The 22,996-nt window shown below is 44.5% G+C and overlaps 1 protein-coding gene across 1 annotated transcript; it reads right to left on the bottom strand.

Annotated features, from left to right (window-relative positions):
* Positions 1 to 485: 485 nt before the first annotated feature.
* On the bottom strand, positions 486 to 22,246 carry MLKL (mixed lineage kinase domain like pseudokinase). The gene is given in 15 exon segments (XM_082439775.1): positions 486 to 3,923; positions 5,043 to 5,183; positions 5,441 to 5,490; positions 5,832 to 5,938; positions 5,942 to 5,983; positions 8,056 to 8,140; positions 10,010 to 10,145; positions 11,212 to 11,309; positions 12,574 to 12,656; positions 12,660 to 12,769; positions 13,627 to 13,701; positions 17,237 to 17,279; positions 17,283 to 17,462; positions 17,466 to 17,695; positions 21,561 to 22,246. Coding segments are annotated over 14 exon segments (1,410 nt in total). The 5' UTR covers positions 17,694 to 17,695; positions 21,561 to 22,246; the 3' UTR covers positions 486 to 3,891.
* Positions 22,247 to 22,996: the final 750 nt, after the last annotated feature.

Below are 22,996 nucleotides of genomic sequence, written 5' to 3' on the forward strand. Positions count from 1 at the left end.
AAATGATCTCCTCTGCCAGATATTAACAGACAGAACCATGCTGGTCTGAAGTCCCTCTGCATCAGCTTTTTGGAATGCTATGGGAATTGATATGTGGACAGGTTACTATTGATATGTACTGGGAATTTATTCTCAATGTCACCACCATTCTCCTAACACAGCATGAGATCCCAGGAAGTAGCCTTGTAGGCAGGAGTAGATGCAGGTTTCATGGGCCTGAAGCTTATACAATGTGGAGGAACCTCTTAAAGTATACAAAATTAAAAATATAAAATTACTTCCAGTAAAGGCCAGCTATCTCCTGTTAAGCAAATCCTTTAACAGACAATAACTAAAAGCTCTTGACAAATTTTTTTTTCTTTTTTTTTTTTTGGCCATGCCGTGTGGCATGCAGGATCTTAGTTCCCTGACTTGGGATTGAACCTGCACCCGCTGCAGTGGAAGTGTGGAGTCTTAACCACCGGACTGCCAGGGAAGTTCCCGGACAAAATATTTTTTAAAAAAACAGCTACCTGAAGGCACTGGAAAGCAGCTAAAGGCAGGCAGAAACTAGAGGGGTCTATATGGAAGAAAGAGATGGCACTAGGTGAGCCTCCCATTTTTTTTTTATGGCTTTTAGCTTGAGGGTAGGACCCCATTGGCACCATTTGCAGTGGCTAAAACTTGGAGAGAAACTCTCAGTCTAATTTGGTTGAAAATCAGAGGACAAAGTTTGGAGTGACCATAGTAGTTAGAAAGTGAGAGAGAAAATCTAGGAAAGGAGAAAACCAGAGAGGAGAAGCCCCAATTCTGTATATAATCTCTACCCAAATCTCTATCTTACCTCTGAGTTAGGCATGTGTGGAGAGACTTCAAGCAGCGGCTAAGCCTAAAATACTGAACAGAGATTTCAGATATAACCAAGTAAAGGGGAGACATAGTTTGGAATTTAAGTCCAGCCAAATTAATTGCCTGTTAAAAAAAATACTCTCTGAAGAACTATGACAGAATCTATACTCTCTACAACTATCAATAAAAATGTCCAAGAAATATCCCAAATTACTGGAGGTATGAAAAAACATGAGGATAATCTATAATCAAGAGAAAAGTCAATCAGTGAGGACTAACCCCAAAATGACCTAAATGTTGGATTTAGCAGACAGGGGTTTTAAAGGAGCTATTGTAACCACTGTCAAGGATGTAAAAGAAAACATGCTTATAATGAAGGAACACGAAAGAAATCTCAGCAGAGAAATAGAAATCATAAAAAATAGGAGCAAATGGAAATTCCAGAACTTAAAAATACAATATCTCAATTTAAAAATTCACTGGATGAGCTTAATGCAAAGTTGGAGAGAAAGAAGAGTCGATTAAACTGAAGATACAGCAACAGAAATTACTCAGTCTGAAGAACAGAGAAGAAAAAAGAAAAAGAAAGAACAGACCTTCAGGGATCTGTGTGACAACATCTAAAAGTCTAACATTTATGTAATTGGAATCAAAGAAGGAAAGGAGAGAGAATAGGGAAGAAAAAATATTTGAAGACATAATAATCCACACCTTATTATCTCAAAAGAGGTCACAGACTTAAGCATAAATTCTAAAACTATAAATGTGTAGAAAAGCAGGAGAAAATCTTCATGACCTTGGGTTAGGCAAAGATTTATTAAATAACCCCCAAAAGCATGATTCATAAAAACAAAAATTGACAAGTTGGACTTCAAAATTAAAAATGTATGCTCTTCAAAAGACGCTGTTAAGGTGAACTGAATCCTGGTAGAAAATATTTGCAGGACTTCCCTGGCGGTCCAGTGGTTAAGACTCCGTGCTTCCACTGCAGGGGGCACGGGTTCAACCCCTGGTCGGGGAGCTAAGATCCCGCATGCCTTGCGGTGTGCCCCACCCCCCCGCCAAAAAAAAGAAGAAAATATTTGCAAATCATTTATCTGATAAAAGGCTTGTATCCAGAATACAGTATATAGAGAACCCTCAAAACTCAATAATTAGTAAAACAAAACAACAACACAACTATGGGCAAAAGATTTGAACAGACACTTCACCAAAGAATATATATAGATGGCAAATTAAATGAAAGGATGATCAACATCATTAGTCATTAGGGAAATGCAAACTAAAGGCTCAATGACATACCAATCGTTATATACCTATCAGGATCAACAAAATTAAAAAGGCTGATCCTACCAAATGTTGGCAAGGATATAGAGGGTCTCTCTATATACTACTAGTGGAATGGAAAATAGCACAACCACTCTGGAAAACAGTTTGACAGTTTCTTAAAAAGTTAAACGTACATCTACCATATGATCTAGCTGTTCACGTCTAGGTATTTACCCAAGAGAAATAAAATCATATATTCAAACAGACTTGTACATGAAAATCCATAGCAGTCTTATTTGTAATAGCCAAAAATTACAAACAACTCAAATGTTCATCAACAGGCCAATGGATAAATAAACGGTTACACACATACATTGCAATAGTTTTCAACAGTAAAACAGGAATAAAATATCGATACATGCAATTACATGGGTGAATTTCAAAATAATTATACTGAGTGAAAGAAGGCAAACTTATTATACACCATATGATTTCATTTATATAAAACTTTAAAATGCAAACTAATCTATAGTGACAGAAAGCAGATCAGTGGTTGCCTAGGGAAATGGGGAGGGGGTGGCATGGAAGGGAGTGATTATAAAGGAGCATGAAGAAGCTTTGGGAGTTGATGGACATATTCATTATCTTGATTGTAGTGGTGCATACATGTCAAAACATCAAATTGCACATGTTAAATATGTGTAGTTTACTGTATGACAATTATACCTCAAAAATGCTGTTGGAATCAGAATTGTGGGGCAAGAGTGAGGAGAAGGATTGATTGTGTGGGCATAACAGAACTTTTTGGCATGATGGTACTGTTCATCATCTTGATGGGGTTTGGATTAATCATGTGTATGAATTTGTCAGACTCATCAAATGGTATATTTAGGATTTGTGCATCTCACAACATGGAAAGTTTACCTCCCCCCCGCCAAAAAAAACCCCTGTAAACAAATATTGAACTGCAGTTAATGATATAAATGCTGAAGTGTTTAGGAATGAAGTGTGCTGATGTCTGAAATTTTCTTCTAAATGCATAAAAAATAAGGATGGATCAATGGATGGGAAGAGGAAGGGGAGGACTGATACGCATGTGATAAAATATAGTGAATTGTTAGGTATAGAATCTAGGTGGTGACTATACAGATGTTCAGAGTATAATTCTACTGACTTTTCGGTGTATTTGAAAATATTTATATTTATAAATGTTGAGGAAAAAATTAGGTACCAGACTTTGGAAGATGTCTTGTGTGAGTGAGGGGCCCTGAAGATTAAGCGTTATTAGTTTCACAGTAAATCTACCTCTGCTTGTGGGTCTGCTAGAGCGTGTATAATTAATCTATAAGGGAGCATGTTCACTGTAGCTCCTACAGCAAAGAGAACAAAATATTTTAAAGATGAAAACAGTAGTACCTGATGATAAGCTCTAGAAAAGACTCATTTTCAATGTTCAACTTGTTCATGTTTATTCTTTACCTTTTTTTTTTTTTTTACTTAAAAAATGTTCTAGGTTAAAAAAAATCAAGAATTGCCAAGAGGTGTGGATCCAGAGAGAGATATATTTTTGTAAAACATCTATCAGAGTTACCATCAGAGGTGTATTTTTGACAATATCATTTGGAGTGGGATGGGCTCTGTATCACTGGAGTTGTTTTCTATTTGTAACAGACAAGTGCTGCCTTCCTGCACCCACAAATAACTCCATGCTGAAGGATATGAGGGAGAAAGATGCCCAGCTTGTGCTCTTCCAGCTCCTTGTTCAGGAACTCAGTTTCAGTTTCAATACTTGGCTTAACAAAAAGTAGACAGTCTCTCTAAGATTTCTGTGAATGAATGAACAGAAAGTTAGACAAGGGCAGGAACTGAGAGCCACATTAGAAACACAGACATTTCCAAAGTTCACAATACCGTAGAAACTGCATTCCCCTTGGTCTGGCTGGAAACTAAGCCACCACCGGCATTCATGCCTTTGTGATATGATGATCCCTCTTACTCTGTCAACTTTCAAAATACAGCTAGCTCGTGGAAGGGGTAAGCTCACATCTTAGTGTGAATTAGTCTCAGGTATTAGATTCTCTAATACCTGGAGGACCCTGGGTTTAAGGACCCTGGAAAGAGGAGGAAGAAGACAAAGGAGAATTTGAAGGAGAGGAGGGTACTATAGAAAATACTGTCAGCGTCTCATCCACCCTGAAGGCTAATTCTTCAGGAGGCACCATTGAATCTGCTCTTCTACGCTGTGGTGGCAGAGAGAAAGTTTCAGATAGAAGCTAGGCCAGGGTTTTGATTTTTCACCCCAAAAGGTAGGGATGGGGGTGAAGGAGGGGGAGGGATGAGATACCTGCTAACATGACTGTTAGCATGATTCCCGATGGACCACAAATGAGAAGGCCTTGAAGGACAGTCCTCATGCCAGACACTTCTGTAATTAGTGGCTCTGTCCTTGGGGGACTACCTCCAAAGCCTGGACATCTGTCTCTTTAGTTCCTCTCTCAAGGCATTGCATCTTCAATTAACAATGCACTCCACCCCCAAGTCTGAGTAGAGGAAATTATCCCCAGGATGTTGATAAAAGAGAAGGAAGGGAGAGAAAGAATATAGGCTGGAGTAATCTGCCTTCGCAACCCACTTTAGACTAAACAATGCCCTTAGGGCTGGGTTTCTGAACTCCTGTGCTATTGATATCTGGGCTGGATAATCTTTGTTGTAGGGGGCTGTCCTGTGCCTTGTAGGATGTTGAGAAGCTTCTATCCACTAGATGCCAGTGGCATGTCCACCCCACCCCACCTCCCCTGAGTTGTGACAGCCAAAAATGTCTTTAGACATTGTCAAATGTCCCCCGAAGGGCAAAACAACCCGTGGTTGTGATACATAAGGAAAATCTTTCACAAATGTTAAGTAACACATGTGGCCTATGCTCCTTAGACCAGAAAAAGCCCTACCTTTAACACAGGGCCTCCTGGAGGGCTCATATGCACAGCAATCATCAATGATCTCCTGCAACCGTGAAGGGCAATCTTTATCCACTGGCTCCTGTTGCCGGTCCACAGCCACCAGCTGGTAGATCTTCTTGGAATCACAGCCTGGCATGGAAATGATAGGATGGGAGGCTTAAAAATTGCTCTGGCACACACACATCTCTCTGGATGCTGATGGCTGGCAATGGAACTAGGGACTTTGAGAACTGAAGGAACAGGAGCTTCCAATGACCCCAATGACAAGTGTAGTCAATGACCACATTGAAGAACAAAGCGCCCAGGACAGCACTGATGGGAATCTGTAGTCTCTTGGAAGGCGACCCAATCCCAGCACCACCTGAGCCAACTTTCACACTGGTTACCTTCAAATGGGCTTTTCCCAGTGGCGATTTCCCAGAGGACGATTCCAAAGCTAAAAGAGAACCAAGAAACTGAACAACTGTAACAAGTTTCCCTTTTCCCATGCCCCTCTAGCCATTTCCAGAAAACATAGTGGATTTTCTTTTTTTCTTTTTGGCCGTGCTGAGCAGCTTGTGGGATCTCAGTTCCCCAATCAGGGATTGAACCCAGGCCACGGCAGTGAAAGCGCAGAGTCCTAACCACTGGACCACCAGGGAACTCCTCACAGTGAATTTTCTGATTACCACCCAATTCCATTCAACAGAGTTAAGATGCTCCTCCTTAATGGCATTTGACTTGGACTTTCTTGTCCCGTTCATCTGAGTTAGAATCTGCACGAGAACATAAACATACCTGTATATTTCAGCTTTTATGTCATATTTATTATACACATTTTCCAGTCTCTGAGGTGAGATGTATGTGGCAGAATTGACTCTCTCTGCTTCTTTTCCTTTAGTTGGTCAGCTGATGGAAGTCTGTGTTTTGCTCAACTCAAATCCTACAAGCTAGAAAGAGAATGACTCAGAGACAGAAAGAAACAGCACCATCTCGGGTGGGGGATAGAGGGAATGGGTTGGTGCTACACCTGATTTTCAGGGGATGGTCTTTTTCCTTTGGGATGTATTTCCAGTGGTGTCTTCTGGCTCTGTGGCTACTCTCCTGGCTGGCATCCTGGGTTCAATTTATTATGGTGTAACGACCAAGAGGAACACAAAGAGGTTTCTTCTCTATAAAATGGGGCAAGAGGATTACTTGAGGTGATGGTTATAAAGCACCTGTAAGACTTGGTATGTTGTTGTTCTAGTGTTACTATGTTAGATACAGGGCTTTCTCAGTTGACGACTCAGCTCCACTGAGTGAGGGTGGACAGGGGTGCCTGGAGTCACCGATGGCTCGTTTTCTCTCGGAAGCAGACAAAAAAAAAACACACAAAAAACCAACACAGGGGTATCCTCTCTGTTGTATCTGAACCTATAGGCAGCCTGTTACCCCACTGACCCTGCACGGTCAATGTCATGCTCTTAAAGAAGCCACAGCACAAGTCATGGGAGTGTGCGTTCTCCTTGGTCCACGCCCATCTGTCGTCAGCACCATCCATGTGCAGAGGGCTGCCAGCCCTAAACGCAGCCAGGGGTCCGAAACTAGGGGCAAGGTCAGGAAAAGGATGAGACACTTAGGTGGCTCCTCCCCCTTTCATTGACATGTTCAGTGAGCACTGACATCCTCTGACATCTGGCTCCACGCTAGCCACCAGGGGCGAAAGGCCGAACAGCACATGTTACAGTCAGGTGTGAGAAGGACCATGCTTTGCGAACACTTATATTACACCAGCTACGGGGAAAGACATCTGAAAGGCAGAAAAGACCCGTCTTCTGTTATTCAGAGAAAGCTATCTGTGGGTGACAGAGAAGATATTCTTTTAGCATTTGGGAACTGTGGACATCGAGTTAACAGAACCCTTTTCTCTTCCATAGGAGAATCTGAATTTCAGTGAACTTTTTAGCTCTACTCCCCCGGGAAACTGACAAAAGCTGACTGTTACCTATGCTCCTAAGTAATATTGCTGCTGATTAAAAAATGATGGGTGATTAGTAAGTCGTTTACGGACAAGAGGTCGGGGGGATGCGGGCTATAAAGAGCTATAGGGGGACTTCCCTGGTGGTCCAGTGGTAAAGAATCCGCCTTCCAATGCAGGGGACGCGGGTTCAATCCCTGGTCGGGGAACTAAGATCCCACATGCCGTGGGGTAACTAAGCTGGCACACCACAACTACTGAGCCTTTGCACCTCAACTAGAGAGCCCATGTGCCACAACTAGAGAGCCCACACACCGCAACTAGAGAGAAGCCTATGCGCCACAAGGAAGAGCCTGCGTGCCACAGCGAAAGATCCCGCATGCCTCAACGAAGATCCCGTGTGCCGCAACTAAGACCCGACGCACCCAAAAAAGTAAAGAAAATAAATAAGTAAATAATAAATAAATCTAAAAAAAAGAAAGAATATTGACTCCTGTGAGTTGTGAGGCTTCTAAACCTGGATGGACCCGCACCCACCCGAGGGGAGCCTCTTTCTGTCGCACCTGGGATGAGGATGAGGAGAATATCTCCTGGAGGATTGTGGGGACAGGTGTGGCGTCTCCGGCTGGAGAGAAGGATTTGACGCTGCCCTGCTGGCAAGCTGTGTTGTGTGATACCCTTCTAATTGCCTCCAGGTGCCAAGTGTGGGCTATGGCTGGCCTGTGAGTCTGAATGCCTACCTGGGCTTAAGAAGATCCCCTCATGGGTGTTGCAGGGACACAGAAGTGGTGTCCAGGCATCTAAGGGGAAATGGCTCTTAGCCCATCCCTGCTGAGTGCCTGGGCAGTGGTGGACGACGGGCATCAGAAGAGCAGGCAGGACTGAGTCTGTCCTGTGGTGGGCACACGGGAAGCTGTCCAGGCAGGGGAAGAGTTGAACTCAGTTCTAAGGTGAAGGCAGAGAAACGAGCAGGCACAGGCCTCTGGGAAACGTGCGTCACTCTCCCAGCACCAAACAGTCACACAGGTCGAACTCAAAGGGCCCCTGGAAGGCCATACTCACCTTCACATTGCAGTCTTTAGTTACCAGGAAGCTCGTGCTGCTGATGTTTCTGTGGAGTTCTGCAGGTGTTTCCGAATGGTGCAGCCTGACACGACCAAACACAGGGAACATTAGTGACCTTTGCACAGACTTTGCTATCCACGGGTAGGTGGGAAAACCAGGATGCAGAGGTGAGATTTGACAATTGTGAGCTGTACGCCTCTGTGGTGCTCTGCCTGGGAAGCACTGAGCAAAGCAAAGGGCTCAGAGGCATGGCTGGATGGTTGGACCACACCTAGGACCCTTCTGGTTGAAACAGAATGTGAAGCTGGGGTTCCCACCAACTTAGTAAGTGCTAAGTGTTTTGGATTAATGGAGCCCCTGCCTCCCAGTTTGGGGTGTTATCACAGAGTTGGCCTTAGGTTGGGTTCTCCCAGAAGCAGATCATGAGCCACGGATTTGGGTACAAGTGATTGATTAAGAGAAGGTATTCCCAGGAGAAACCAGGTGAGGGAGTAGAGGAAGCAGGACAGAGAAGGAGAAGAAATCAAGCAAGGGTATGACTTCAGGTGAAGTTCCAGGCTCAGACTGACCCCACGGGGACCTCTAGAGGATAACTACCTCTCAGGGTTTGTTCTGCACGAAGCAAAGGAGCTGGACTTTTGTACTCACACCTGTTGTTCAATGACTGTGGACTGGGTGGGGTGGGGGGAGAGGGACAGGTGGCTATAAAGCTCCCGGGCACCTTCAGCTCTCAGGGCCAAGGGGCTCCGGCGCCCATGGATATTCCTCTGCAGATGGCGGCCATGAGCTCTTAGCAGCAAAGTATGCTGAGGGGGGGATGAGTGTGCAGAGCAGGTAAAAAGGATCAGAGGCCACCTGGATAGGCACTAACAGTGTCTCCTGCAGTCCAAAATTACTTCTCATAAAACCCACTAGTGTAGGGAGTCGAGAAGGAATAAACTTTATGATTTCCAAGAAAGAGCTAAGGCAGTATTTCCAAAAGTATGGATAAGTGGTATGCAAGATGACATAGTGAGAAAATTCTTCTTCTTTTAATTCCAGTCTTTCCAATTACGTCAAGAAGAAAGTCTCAGTTTGGTGTTGGATGTCTTTAATACCTCCCTAAATCTGCTGACATCTCCTCTGCACAAAGAGAATGCCGGGTCTGAATTGCAGACCTTTGGGCAGGAGGCATCATGCAGCCAGAATTTAAAAACATTGTTTTGGCTTTATTTGTGGTCACCTATTTGTGATAAGTGATTCTCGTCTTCAATTTATGGTAGTAATAGAAAGTGTCCTTTTTTTTAAAAAAACGTATTTAGGTTTTTAAAAACTGAGCTGATTAAAAGGAAAATATTAAGTAAATAATACCGGCATTATTGTGAATACGGTAATAACCATGTAAGCGGTCTGTGAGTGACTGACCTTTGGGGGCCCTTGGGCTAAAGGAACCATAGACTATGTGTGAGCTTCCAGATAAAACACAGGACATCCAGCTCATTTTTAATTTTGGAAAATCAATACATTTTTTTTAAAAAAGTACTAAAAAAGTATTATGGTTTATATGAAATTCTGTATATCTGAAATTTTAGTAAAAGTATGTCTCATGTAATATTTGGGATATACTTATACTAAAAAATTGTTCACTGCTTATCTGAAATTCAAATTTAACTGGACATCTTGTATTTTTATTTGCTAAATCTGGTAACCTTAAGACTAAGGCCTGTCCAATTCCACAACAGCAGCCTGGACGTTAAATTCAACCCTCAGTTCTGGGAGCTGGTGCTCACTGGATTAAGCCACATTTCCCCCTTCTGTCTCAGGTGTTACGATCAGAGTTAAGTAGTAAAACAACTTATGGAAGGGAAGGCTACCTGGGGCTTCTGGCCTCTTCTCTCCTTATCTCTGGGACTATCAGTAAAGAAGACAGACTCATTCCGTTCTTCTCGGTGCCCTCTCCCCCATCTGGTACCTGTATAAGCCTCTGGCTGCCCCCAGGACCAGGATGATGCACTTGGCAAGGGTGAGGTCCTTTTCCTGATCCAGCAGTTCCCTCAGGGTCCCGAGCTCACAGTACTCCATGACGATGGATAACTGAGGTGGGGTCACTGATGGAAAGGAGCCAAACACTATGAAGACCCAGCCCCACTCAGAGGGCCTACTCTCTGCAGCCCACTCACCATCTCTCTACAGAGACAGACTCACCTCTGCTATGTTTCTCCATCTCCATCTCACACAGTTTGACTCCCTGAATGGGTCCAATACCCACCGAGTCTTTGTGGGTATTCTTTGTGGCGTCTGGCATGTCGGAATTCTACATTTCCCTTAGTTATTTGAGTAATGTCTCCCAGCCTCAACCATATATCCCAGGAGGGCATACAGTGCTCACGGGGAGCTGAGTAAATATGTATGGAAGGAAGAAATGAGGCACAGACTGCAGGGGCTGGTGAGGGGAGCTCAGACAGGAAGTCAAGGGCACGGGCCTGAGATGCAAGAACTGACACACACAGAGTGAGTCAGTCACCTTGGCCGTCACCCAGGAGGATAAACATCACTGGAAGTCCTCCTTTAGACTGGGATTCTATGTTCCAAAGTCAGGTCGCCTGAAGCTGTGGAGAAACTTCCAGAGAGGATAAGATGGGAGTTGCTCTGTCCTCTCTGTAGGCAAGAGCAGCAAAACATAACCAGCAGGAGAGGCCATGCTGTGAGGGAAAATGCAGCCACATTGAAAAAATTAAAGTTAAAATGAACCTGAGGAGTGAGGTTCTAGGTAAAGGCGTAGGTTAATCTAGCTTTTAGATTCACTCTGCACTAATGATCAACGTTAGAGTCCTTGTTTGGGTCAGTCAGCTTTATAACGTTTTCTTGCAACAAAACCCACCCATCACCCAGGTCAGCATCTGAACAAGCATTTCCTTGGTTCCCAGTGAACCAGCAGGAGGAGATATGGTCGCATTAGTGCAAACCAGCCCTGGGGCTGAAGCCAACTTCAAGCCCTCTTCTCCTGAAAAGAGATGGGAACCTGCATCCTGGGATGTGAAAAAATTAACGTTGATAAAAAAGCACTGTGTAGATGCCACCCTTTGAGCTGTTCTTTAAAAATGCAATGCAGTAAAACACAGAAGACATATGACAGACCACCAAAAGCATACCCAGTCCTAGAAGCAGCCTTACCTGTTTCATCAGTGCAAATCCCAAACATACGCAGGATGTTGGGGGAATCAAATTTCTTCATGGTTCTGATTTCATTATTGAAAGTATGCCTCATTATTCTATGAGAATAAAAGGGGAAATTAGTATTTCAGGATCGGGAGGTCCTTCAGAGAACACTCAGTGTAGTGACCATCTGTGTATGTGTGGGGGGTGAGGGATCGTCAGCATCTCCCAGGGGTGAGTACAGGTGTATACAACCTGTTCTGAAGAGTCATCTGGTAATTCTTAGTCAATTTAATATACGCATACCCTATGATCAATCAATTCCTCTCCTAGCAATAAAGCCCAAAGAAATTCCCATACAGGGCCATAAGGGGATACTTAAGGCAGCATTATTTTTGACGCGGGAAAGTTAGAAACAGGTTGTTTTCCATCACTGGAAAAAAAGGTAAAATGTGGATCTCCACCATGGACAGCAGTCAGGAGGAAAGGACTACAAGTACAGTACATGATGCTGAGTGAGAATGGTAAGAAAAGTAGGCAGCAGACATATAACACTACCGTTTGTGAAAATTTAAAATGCACACACAGGGCTTCCCTGGTGGTGCAGTGGTTGAGAATCTGCCTGCCAATGCAGGGGACATGGGTTCGAGCCCTCGTCTGGGAAGATCCCACATGCCGCAGAGCGACTAGGCCCGTGAGCCACAACTACTGAGCTTGCGCGTCTGGAGCCTGTGCTCCGCAACAAGAGAGGCCGCGATAGTGAGAGGCCCGCGCACCGCGATGAACAGTGGCCCCCGCTTGCCGCAACTAGAGAAAGCCCTCGCACAGAAACGAAGACCCAACACAGCCATAAATAAATAAATAAATAAATAAAATTAAAATAAATAAATAAAATGTACACACATATCATGACAGCATACATTTTGCCAGAACACATACAAACAAAACACTTTATTGTCTGTGGAAGGGATGGGAAACTAAGAAACAGGAATAAAAGGAAACACATCTTTTTTTTTTTCTTCCCGGCCGCACCTTGCAGCTTTCGGGATCTTATTAGTTCCTTGACCAGGGATTGAACGTGGGCCCACGGCAGTGAAAGCGCCAAGTCCTAACCACCGGACTGCCAGGGAATTCCCAGGAATACATCTTTAAAAATATCTAAATACATGAAAAAATAAGAGAAGTTTCCAGAATTGACGTTGGAAGACATGTCTTTAAGTCTAGACTGTGCTCCTTAGTAGCGGAGAGCAAGTCATTTAACCCTTTGGGGTCTGGGTTCCCCTATATCTAAATATGGAGACAATATGCCTTTCTCCCTGTGGAGTTATAGAGAGGAAGTAACTTGGGGGGTTACAGAGAGAACTCTGCACAACAACTTACCCAATGTCTCTGGCCTGGGGTTTGTTGAATACTTTTATGGCCACTGGAGATTTGCGCTGTTTTCCTTCATAAAGTGTGCTGAATTAATTTTCCTTTAGCAGGATCCAATCGGCTTCTGGAAGCTCCTCCTTCTTAATCTCCTTGACTTGATCTTCTGGGAGCCCCTTCTTGCGTTTCTGTGGGACTGACCTCATCCCTAGGAGAGAAGGTAATAAAGAGTCAATAAGCTGAGGAGGGTGTGTGTCATAAGGGAAGAGGCATCTTAGCAACATGTGAATGGGAAGCCCTACACCGTGAACCAAAGCTGGCCCTGCCTGGAGCTTCTGATTGACTCATCCCAGAAGCGAGGTCCCAGTGCTTCTGAGTGACTGGTACAGACACATCTGGATGGTTAATAGAAATGTCTCATGTACTTCCTTTCCCTCCTCTTCAGATCCTCCCTGTCTCCAGCCTACACCCCCGTCTCAACCCATCTGTCTCATCTTCTCCTACTGCCACGCAGCTTGGCACCTGAGCATTTGGCATCTTGTCGAGTGATTTCAGTTCTAATAGGTACATACATAGTTCAAGCTCAGTAACCCCACTGCTGTTATGTGCTCACATGTCTCTCTTTTCTCTCCCTTCCTCTAGGCCACGGCTGGGAGCTCCCGGAAGGCAGGGTCTTTCTCTGCATCTTAGTTTCCTCTATGCACTGGCTCCAGCATAAAGCAGAGACTCACAGATGTGTAGAATGGATAAGCATTTTAAATTTGATTTGAATTTCTTCTTGGAAATTCAGCAAATGACTTGAAGCTTTGAAGCTATCTAAAGGAAGTTGTCAGCACTTGGACAGGTGCTAGAAGATATCTGGCTGGTCAAGAAGTTCCCTTCAAACGCTACTCCAGGGGCAGAAGCCTGGGCCAGCCATGAGCACATCCCCAAACCTGTGGGCTGCTTCCAGCCATCCAGCCCAGAAAATGGACAAGGGTGGGGGTGGGGTGGGCTGGAGTTCCTAGCAAACTAATGACTTCTAGTTTGGGGCAGTCAGAAGCAGCAGGGCACGTGATAACTCACAGCTCCTCACGGTTTCGATGGTTTTCTTTGTGTTGTTTTCCAAGTGCCTCAATAAAGTTTCTATGGTTTCATTTTCTGCAAGAAAAAGAGCAGCAGATACTCAAAAATAGAAATGCTCATTAAAAGCACACCGAGATATCCTTTTTCATCTATCATATTCATTGCAGTAGGAATGATTACTGCTCACGAATATTCAGCTCTCCACTTCTAAGCACACAGGAAGTGCCCCGAGGCATGGCTGTGTGCCTTGCTTTGGCCAAGAAGTGAAGTGAAAGAGATTTCAGGGAAGTCTGTGTCAACATCAAAGTGCCATAATATTGAAACATCCTGGAAGGAGAACAGCTACCTTGGAGAGTCTCCTGGACTTTCCCTGAATGAGAAATAGACATTTCTTTCTTTAAGACACTGAGTTGTTTTTTTTTCTTTTTTTGAACCATAGTATAATCTAACCTATCCTGATTTATATATTCAGAAATATGTTAAAAAATTGATCATACACTACATAGGGTGGCCAACCATCCCAGTTTTCTCAGGACTGAGGAGTTCTGAGGATATGGGACCTTCAGTGCTCAAACCAGGAAAATCGCAACAATCTCAGACATGGTTAGTAGGAGTGATATTTCTACAACCTGTGTGGAGGGTAATCTGCCAACCTGTATCAAAATTTAAAATGTCCATACTCTTTGACCCAGCAATTAGACCCAGTAACTGTACTTCTAGGAATTTTCCCTAAAGATATCCTGAAATATATACAAAGATGCTCACTGCAGGACTATTTACAATAGTGAAAAACTGGACACAACTTAAATGGCCATCAACAAGGAGATGCTTAAATATATCTGGTCCATGTTTACCAAGGAATATGAGACAACTCTATGGGCATATATACAGAAGAATATTCAAGGTTATTTAAAGAGAAAAGCAAGAAGGAGAACAGTGTGTTTAGCATGCAACTGATTATACAATAACAACAACAACAACAATAACAACAAACAACAAAATATAAACTTAAATCTCCAGAAGGCTATTCAAGAAACTGGTAAGAGAGCGTGTGTCTTGGAATGGAACCTTGCTGTCAAGGATGAGAGTGGCAGATTTATGTCTCATGCTGGGTCCGTTTTGTATCTTTTGAATTTTGTACTATATGAATGTATTACCCAATAAAAATGTTTTTACAAAATTGCAGGAAGTAAATCCTTTCCTCCAAGTTGATGACACCAACAGGCCACTTCCACCAGAAAGTGGACCAATGAAAACTCTGAAGATTAGGAAGGCCAGGGACCAGTCCTGCCCTTTGGCTGGATCAGCCTATGCACCACCCCCAACCTCACTCCAACCCAATTCCTTACTCTCTTTTTCCTTGGCAGCAGGTACTTGGTTGGGGGATTAAAAATGCCTCACTTTTCCTCATCCAGAAAAGAACACATTTTGCCCACAGGTCTTCCATATCTGGTTTGTCCTGTTTGAGTGTCTCCTGCTGACCTGATTGGGGATGGACCACCCTCCACATCAAGGTGGCAGAACAGTTATCCCTCTGAGTTCCGTTACCTGAAGGTTCATCCAAATGTCTTTCACTGTCCCCTTAATTCCTCTCCCTCCACCCACAATCCTAACAAGAGGGAAGGATTTGAAATTCATATCACCAGGATCTGCAAAAGTGTAAAGAGGTCACGGGTCCATCCTTCCCTCTCTTCCCTCTTCTGGTGGTCCCTGGCTCTACTGTCATCCCCCAGTCCAACGTAGCCCGTGTTTAATCCCTTTAGAGCCTTGCCCTCTGCCGAGTCCAATTCAAGCCACTCTAATTCAAGCCACTGTCATCTCTTACCTAGCCTCTAAAGTGGTCTCCTAACTGGGCTCATACTTCCACTCTTTTTTTTTTTTGATTTAAAAAAAAATTAATTAATTAATTTATTTTTGGCTGTGCTGGGCCTTCGTTGCTACACGCAGGCCTTCTCTAGTTGCGGCGAGCGGAGGCTACTCTTCGTTGTGGTGAGCAGGCTTCTCATTGTGGTGGCATCTCTTGTTGCAGAGCACAGGCCCTAGGCGTGCAGGCTTCAGTAGTTGTGGCACACGGGCTCAGCAGTTGTGGCTCGTGGGCTCTAGAGCGCAGGCTCAGTAGTTGTGGTGCATGGGCTTAGTTGCTCCACGGCATGTGGCATCTTCCCAGACCAGGGATCAAACCCATGTCCCCTGAATTGGCAGGCGGATTCTTAACCACTGCACCACCAGGGAAGTCGCCGTACTTCTACTCTTGCCCCCTGGGGTTTTCTGAATTATTATTCCCAATTCTTCACCCCCATGTAGTAGTATTATACATCCACACTCCGGCCACAGCCTCATAGTGGGCACCCCACCCTCCCTGTCCCTTCATGCTGGGCTTGCCCATATGACTTGCTTTGGATGCTAACGGATGTGATACAAATAGAGTCTTGAAATGTGCTGGCACAGTTGAGCTTCCCTTCTTGCCATTCTACCTCGGAAAGAACATTCTCCAGGTACTCATTGCTGCTTCAGCCTTGGCTCCAGAATGAGACACGTGGAACAGACCCAAATTGGATCTGGTGCCTAAAGGCCAGCCCAGCCAAGCCTACATGAGATCAGGAGAACCCCAGCAGATCCACAGATCTGTGAGCAAGAGAATTAATGACTATTGTTTTAAGCCTCTGAGTTCTGGTATGGTTTGTTATGCAGCATTAGCGCAGCAGTAATTGACTAATACATATCCATTTGCCGCATAGCAGCCTGGGTGATTTTCTTTTCATACAAATCAAATCATGACAGGCCCACATTTAAGGATCTCCTTTCACTGACTTCTAATGACTCAGAATAAAATCTAAAATTCTTATCAGGCCTACCAGGACCAGCATGACCTTGCTCCTGTATCTTCTGGCCTACTTCCCCACTTTAATCTGGTATCTCTCCTTCACCTACCACACTAAAGCCATCCTGGCTTCTGGCTGTTCCTTGCACATGCCATATTTATTCCCACCGCAGGGCTTTTGCATTCACTGTCTTCCAGGCCTGGAATGCGCCTCTCCCTCAACTTCACATGACTCGCTCCTTTTCATTATTCAAGGTATCCATTCAAATGTCACCCTGACCGCTCTCGCTGCACCCACTGTCACTTTCCATCTCATTACCATGTGTACGATTTTCATTGCCTTTAGATAAAATAATTTACTTAGCCCTCTATCTGCAGATTTTATGTTCCATGAAGGCAAAGATCTTGTGTATTTTGCTCTGTGTTGAATCTCCAGCACTTAGAACAGTGCCTGGCACATGGTACTCAATTCCTGTTTGTTTAGGTAATTAGTGAATTTTTCTTCCTGGATAATTTACATATTAATGGAAGGTCCTGGAAAAACTAAGGTTGGGAGGATTGACATCAAAGAGAATGGAAAGGGAAACACGACTCACCCCCACCCCACCACTGGTGGCACACTCAAATCTCACCAGCCCCCACCATGTCTGTACCCAGGGATGTCTGGAGTTCTGAGTTACACGAATAGACACCTGCTAAAACCTCTTCAGCCTTCCTGATTTTTTGGTAAACCAAAATGAGACTAATATACCCCCATTTGGAGTCCCCCTATCTAAAAAAACTCCTTACCACTTCTCAGTCCTTGGATAACCTTCCTGTCTTCCTCTGCATCCTATTGATCTTCCTGTTGCCAGAATGCTCCTGGGCTGATGCTTGAAATATGCATCCGTTGATCGACCTGAAGCAGCAGTGAGAACTCCTCCCAGACATCTCTCAGCCTCTTGTTCACTCCACTGAAGAGTATTCTGTCATGCCCTGCTGTTAGAAACTTCTGGATATTGGATTTATTGCTGACCTAATCTATCCGCTCCTTAGCTTCCTCTAGGGCAGCCTGGAAACGTTTCAGGGCAGTGGTTATCTCGGTGGGCACGTTCCTCTCTCCTTGGGCCTGGAGCATTTGCAGAGGCTGCAGCAGGCCATGGACATGGTTCCTTAGACGCCAGCACTGTTTCTGGCAGTATTTCATCTCTTCACACTGGTTGTAGATAAGCAAGCCTAAGGAGATGATCTGCCTCAATTGATCCATATCTGGAAGAAACAGATGGAATTTGTTTAAGTCACAGGAATCTCCTGCTTATTTACTACTGGGCTAAGGGTGTCTGTGATTTAAATGGCTATAGAGGTCTCTCCATCAATTTCATGTAAGGTAGAGATGGCTTGCTGTCCACCAAAATCTTCCAGTTTTAGCTGGGAAGTGTTGGCCCAGCTAGGACTACATCTCCCAGCCTTCCTTGCAGCTTGATGTGGCCATGTGACTAGTTCTCACCAATGGGGTGTGAGTAATATAAGTGTTACTTTGGGCTGAATCAGGTTTGTCTCCTTCACACACTGTCAGCTGGTTGCACAGGATGATGTAGCCCTAGGTGTGGTAGAGCCCAAGAAGGGAGAATCCTGGATCCCGGAATCATCACTTGGAGGAGAGCTGCTCATAAACCTGGAGTATCTGCCATGGACTAAATTTTTATTGCATTTGAACCATTATATTTTGGGGTCTATTTATTAAATAAGTTTAGCCTATTCTAACAAATATATCCTGCCAAAGTATAAGGGTGACTATAGGATAGTAGGTTGAAAAGCTCAGGCCCTTTCTAAAGAAGGCAAGGATTACCTAGTAAGTCACCAACTCTTCAAGGATAAAGGGCTCAGTGGTGGAAGATCTTCTAGTTTTTAAAGAGCAATCAGAAATTTGGATTTTTATGTTAAATCTCTCAATTTAAAATATTGCAACCAAGTCAAAAAATGTTTTAAAAACTGTGCAGTCCAACACTGTGTTGGTCAAATAAAATATGTTTGTCAACTGGATATTGCCCATGAAGCCTCAGTTTACAACCTTGGCCACAGCCGGCTGAGGATATTCAGGACTGTAATAGAAGTTGGCTTCTGCAATCTCAAATCTTCTTTTCTGTCTCTTTTCCCAGTGCTTGAGCAGCCCTGCCTCCCTGGTTCTCACCTCCATCCCTCTCTACTGTGTTTTTAGCACTCTGTAAATTTGTTCCAGCCTCCCCATTGGCCGATTCATCAATAAGCCTTCATGTTGTAAGTGCTGACCCCTCAGAGGCATTTGCGCTAAAGACTAAGATTTTTCAGGCCCAGAGGAGTTGAGGTAGACATCTGTGTTGCCTACACAGCATCCATTTCTCTACTTCCTACTGCTGCCCAAATTTTCTGTGACTATCTGCTCCTCCTCCATTCAGCAATCAGTTTGTGGGGAGCTGGCCCCACCCCCGGTTCTAAGGGTGAGACTTGTATCTAAGCCAGTGGTTCTAAACTGAAGGTGACTTTGCACATGCCCCCCACTCCCTGCTGGGACTTTTGGCAACATCTGGAGACATTTTTGGTTGCCACGACTAGGGGATGGGTGTTGCTGACATCTAGCAGGTAGAGGTCAAGGTGCTACGATGCATAGGATGCCTCCCACTCCACCCCACCAACAAAGAATGATCCAGCCCAAAATGTCAATAGTGCAGGGGTTGAGAAACGTTGATCTAAGCCATCAGACAATTCCTAGTAGCTTATCACAGTGATTGGTTCAAAACTGGGCACCTGGGCTACTTTGAGGGGTACGTTTGCTGGGGAACTTCCTGGCTCCCCTAAGACAGCCCAGGAAGTCAGCTTCTAACTCTCAACCTCTCTCTGAATATGAGTGAGAAAGCATGGAGCCCTGATTCTAAAGCTGTGGAATGAGGCTAACCTACAGATGGCAGAACCGAAAGAAAAGAATGAGTCCTCAGTGACCACACTGAGCCACTGGTGGTTTGAACTGACCCTGAAGCCTACCCATTTCCTCAATTACAGGTTTCATGAACCAATAATCTTCCTTATTGTTTAAGCTCATTTGAATCGTGTTTGCTGTACTTGCAACCAAAGGCAACTGGGTTCGGTAATGAATGATGATAATAGCGACGATTACTACAGGCTAAGTGCTTTGGAACTACAAGCTCACTGTGGTTATCTGCATTGTATAGGTGAAGATCCTGAGGGAGGGAAAGGTTGTATTTAAATAAGTACAAGGCCACAGAAACGGTTGCCAAAGGACTTTTATTTTGGCAGGCAAGATCTTAGTTCCCCCGCAGTGGGAGTGCGGAGTCTTACCCAATGGACCGCCAGGGAAGTCCCTCTAAAGTACTTTTAAACAAAGTTAGAGTCTTAACCAATGGACCACCAGGGAAGTCCCTCTAAAGTACTTTTAAACAAAGTTAATCTCAACAGTTCTATTCCAAGAAAGTAACTGGTCTGGAGCCCAAATCTGGTTTAAAAGCAAGAGTAAGAAACTAGCAGAAGCCAAACCAAATAAGCAACTAATTGATACATTTTTGTTGTTGCCTTAGAGTTATACTGATCTAACAAGAGAAGTAACAGGTATTAGGGCATGCCTAAAAAGACTCAGTGGGTCTCAGGCTGCCCAGCTATTCGCAGTTGCTAAGCAGATAGCTTCAAGGCCATTTCCTGGGACTCCTGAGGGCAATGAACTATACACCTTTCTCTGGTCCATCGGAGACAAAGGCAGATGTGAAAATGTTGCTCAAGGAACCTTGAGCATTTCAGCTTCATAGCTCCAAGCTTCAGTTATCTTATTGCCAGCCTCATCAAAAAAGCCGTATCTCAGAAACAACTAATCAAAAGATAATTGGAAAAAATATCCCACTCATCAAAGCAACAATTTAAAACAATACATTTTGCAGGAAAAGTGATAACGTGGTATGAGGAAAACCACAGAAAACAAAGCTTCAAGAAATGGAGAGGGACTTCCCTGGTGGAGAAGTGGTTAAGACTCCGTGCTTCCACTGCAGGGAGCACGGGTTCCATCCCTGGTTGGGGGACTAAGATCTCGCATGCCTTGAGGCGCGGCCACAATAAAAATCAAAAAACGAAATGGAAAGAACTGTTATTTTTCTGGCTGGGAAGATTAAAAATGACAAACCTGGCAATCCTTTCCAAAGGTAAATCCAATTTAATGCAGCTCCAATAAAACTCTCAATGGGACGTTTTGGTACTGAAACTAAATGATCCTCAAGTTCATTTGAAAGAGGAAATTAGTAGGGATAACAAGGATTTTTGTAATAAAAAGGGACTTACCTGTAAGATATTAAAATTATAATTACTAAAATTGTTTAGGTCTTATTAAGTATAGGATAAAGATACCAAAAGGATGAAAGGGAATATAAATGCATATATACTTTGACTCAACAATGTGAATTTCTAGGGACTTGTGCTGTGGAAAAGCTCATATGTGTACAGATAGATGGATACTAAGGATGTGCACTGAGGTGCTATTTGTAATATGTAAAACTGCTAACAACCTTGATAAGGATATGTTACTTGCAGAAAAACAATGAGGGGTAAAAGTCACTAATTTTAAAAGTGAAAAATCTTAAAACAGTGGTAACAATATAAATCCACTGAGAACTCTAATGCCATTTCCTCCTCCCCTCCGAAAAATGCCATCAAGCAACCTTTCCTGATGAGACATTTTACATAAGGTTACTCTCCTTGTGTCTAAAATGGGCTCCAGAAAAGGAAGAGGGCATTAATCATCAAGATCTGGAATCATCTCCCTTGGCAATGACCCACTGTCTGAAGTTGTCTGTCTGGGGCTGCTTGGCCAATTCTTCTGAGCTGGGTTCCCGAGGCCCTTCCACAACGACCTCCACCCGGAGCCCACCCCTTTGCCGCGCCTTCTTTAGCTGGAAGCAGTCGGAGACGTGAGCGGGCGGCTCCACCCTCAGAGCCGAGGAAAGAAAACCAACTCGGTCCTGAGTTCCAGGAAATGGGACCGTGGGTCACCCCCACCTCCCACCGCGGCTCTCCCCTCACTGCCCAGGAATCTGGCTGCGCCCTTCAGCCCCGCCGCCTCCGGGGACCGCGCGCGCCCCGGGACGACTGCCAGACTCACCCTCGCCCCTCCTGAGGGCGTCCAGTCGGTCCTGTGCGCAGTTCCAGGAAGACACCCCGGCTTCTCGGACGATTGCCTTCCTCCCAGGCGAGAAGTCTGCGAACGCGAGACCCCGCGGGAAGTGCCGAGTCCCCGCGCGCGCCTCCTGCCCTCGGTGCCCGTGCCGCGCGGCCACCGGGCGGATGTGTCCCTTCGAAGTCAAGCGACGTTCGGCCCCTCCACGTGTCCCCCAATCAGCTTTATCGGCGGCTGTTTTTGCCCTGAGCCAGCTAAAGGACTGGGAGTCGGACAGGGAAGTCTGACCCGCCTTCTCGGAGCTTTCACAGGGCTCTTAGTAGCCAAACCCCAGGCTCAGGGTGCATTGGTTCCCTAGAACCTCTTTCCATCTGGTTCAGAGCGAAGGATCCTTCCTTCCGCCTGGTATTCTCCCCTTGCCCTTTCCACACTCCCCCACCTTCCCCAAATTTCTCAGTAATTATTTACAGAGTACTCCTGGGGCCAGGCCCTCTGCTTGGGGCCGGAGATTCAGAAAAGAATAAGGTCCCAGGAAACTATTATAACCAGGACACAGTATGGGAAAGATTAGATGAGCAAAAAACAGAGCTAGAGAGAAGGTTCTTGTGTCTGCTTCTCGGTGCTTGAAAATATTGGGGTTGGGGGAAGGGAGTGAAGGAAGAGACACACTTAAGCTGGGGTGGGGGGGAGGGTTCGGCGGAAATCAACTTCCTCCTCTAAGGTCATTGCAGAGCTTTCTGTTTTGGTGTGAGTCATGTTTTATTACAGTTAGCTGTGTCCCCAGCTAGAAAGTCTGAGGAATGACATTCATTAACTCATCAGGCTGCTTCCTCTAAAAGGACAGAATTGGATTGTATGAGAAGACTTTTTGGATAGGGAAGACCTGGGTAGAGGATGTCTGGGGTGTTTATTCATTTATATTCTCCTGCTATTGTTCTCCACCTACTGCATCATCAGTTTTCTTCTTAGGTCAGGTTCCCTAGTAGCAGAGTCCAAAAAAGAGAATCAGGTACATTGTGATTTACTGAAGGAAGGCTCTCAGGATAGAGGGTAGGATAGGGCAGGGGGAGAAAATAGCTAAGCAAGGATGCGGTCTCAGTGCAGACTAGCTTCAGCCAGATTCCATGGGGAGGTCTGGAGCAAGAAGCTCTGGAGCAAGAGGCAGCTTCTGCTCTGGATAGATCAGAAGTTAGGTCACAAAAAGTCTTAACAAATTGAAGAACATTGAAATCATACCAAGTATTTTTTCTGACCACAGTGGAATGAAACTAGAAATCAACAGCAGAAGGAAAACTGGAAAATTCATAAATATGTGGAAATTAAACAACTCTTGAGCAACTATCCTGTCAAAAAAGAAATCAAAAGAAAATTAGAAAGTACCTTGAAACAAATGAAACATAACATACCAAAACTTAGGGGAT

The sequence above is a fragment of the Balaenoptera physalus genome (genome assembly GCF_965194825.1).
Source record: "Balaenoptera physalus genome assembly, chromosome: 19".
In the NCBI taxonomy this organism is placed as follows: Eukaryota; Metazoa; Chordata; class Mammalia; order Artiodactyla; family Balaenopteridae; genus Balaenoptera; species Balaenoptera physalus.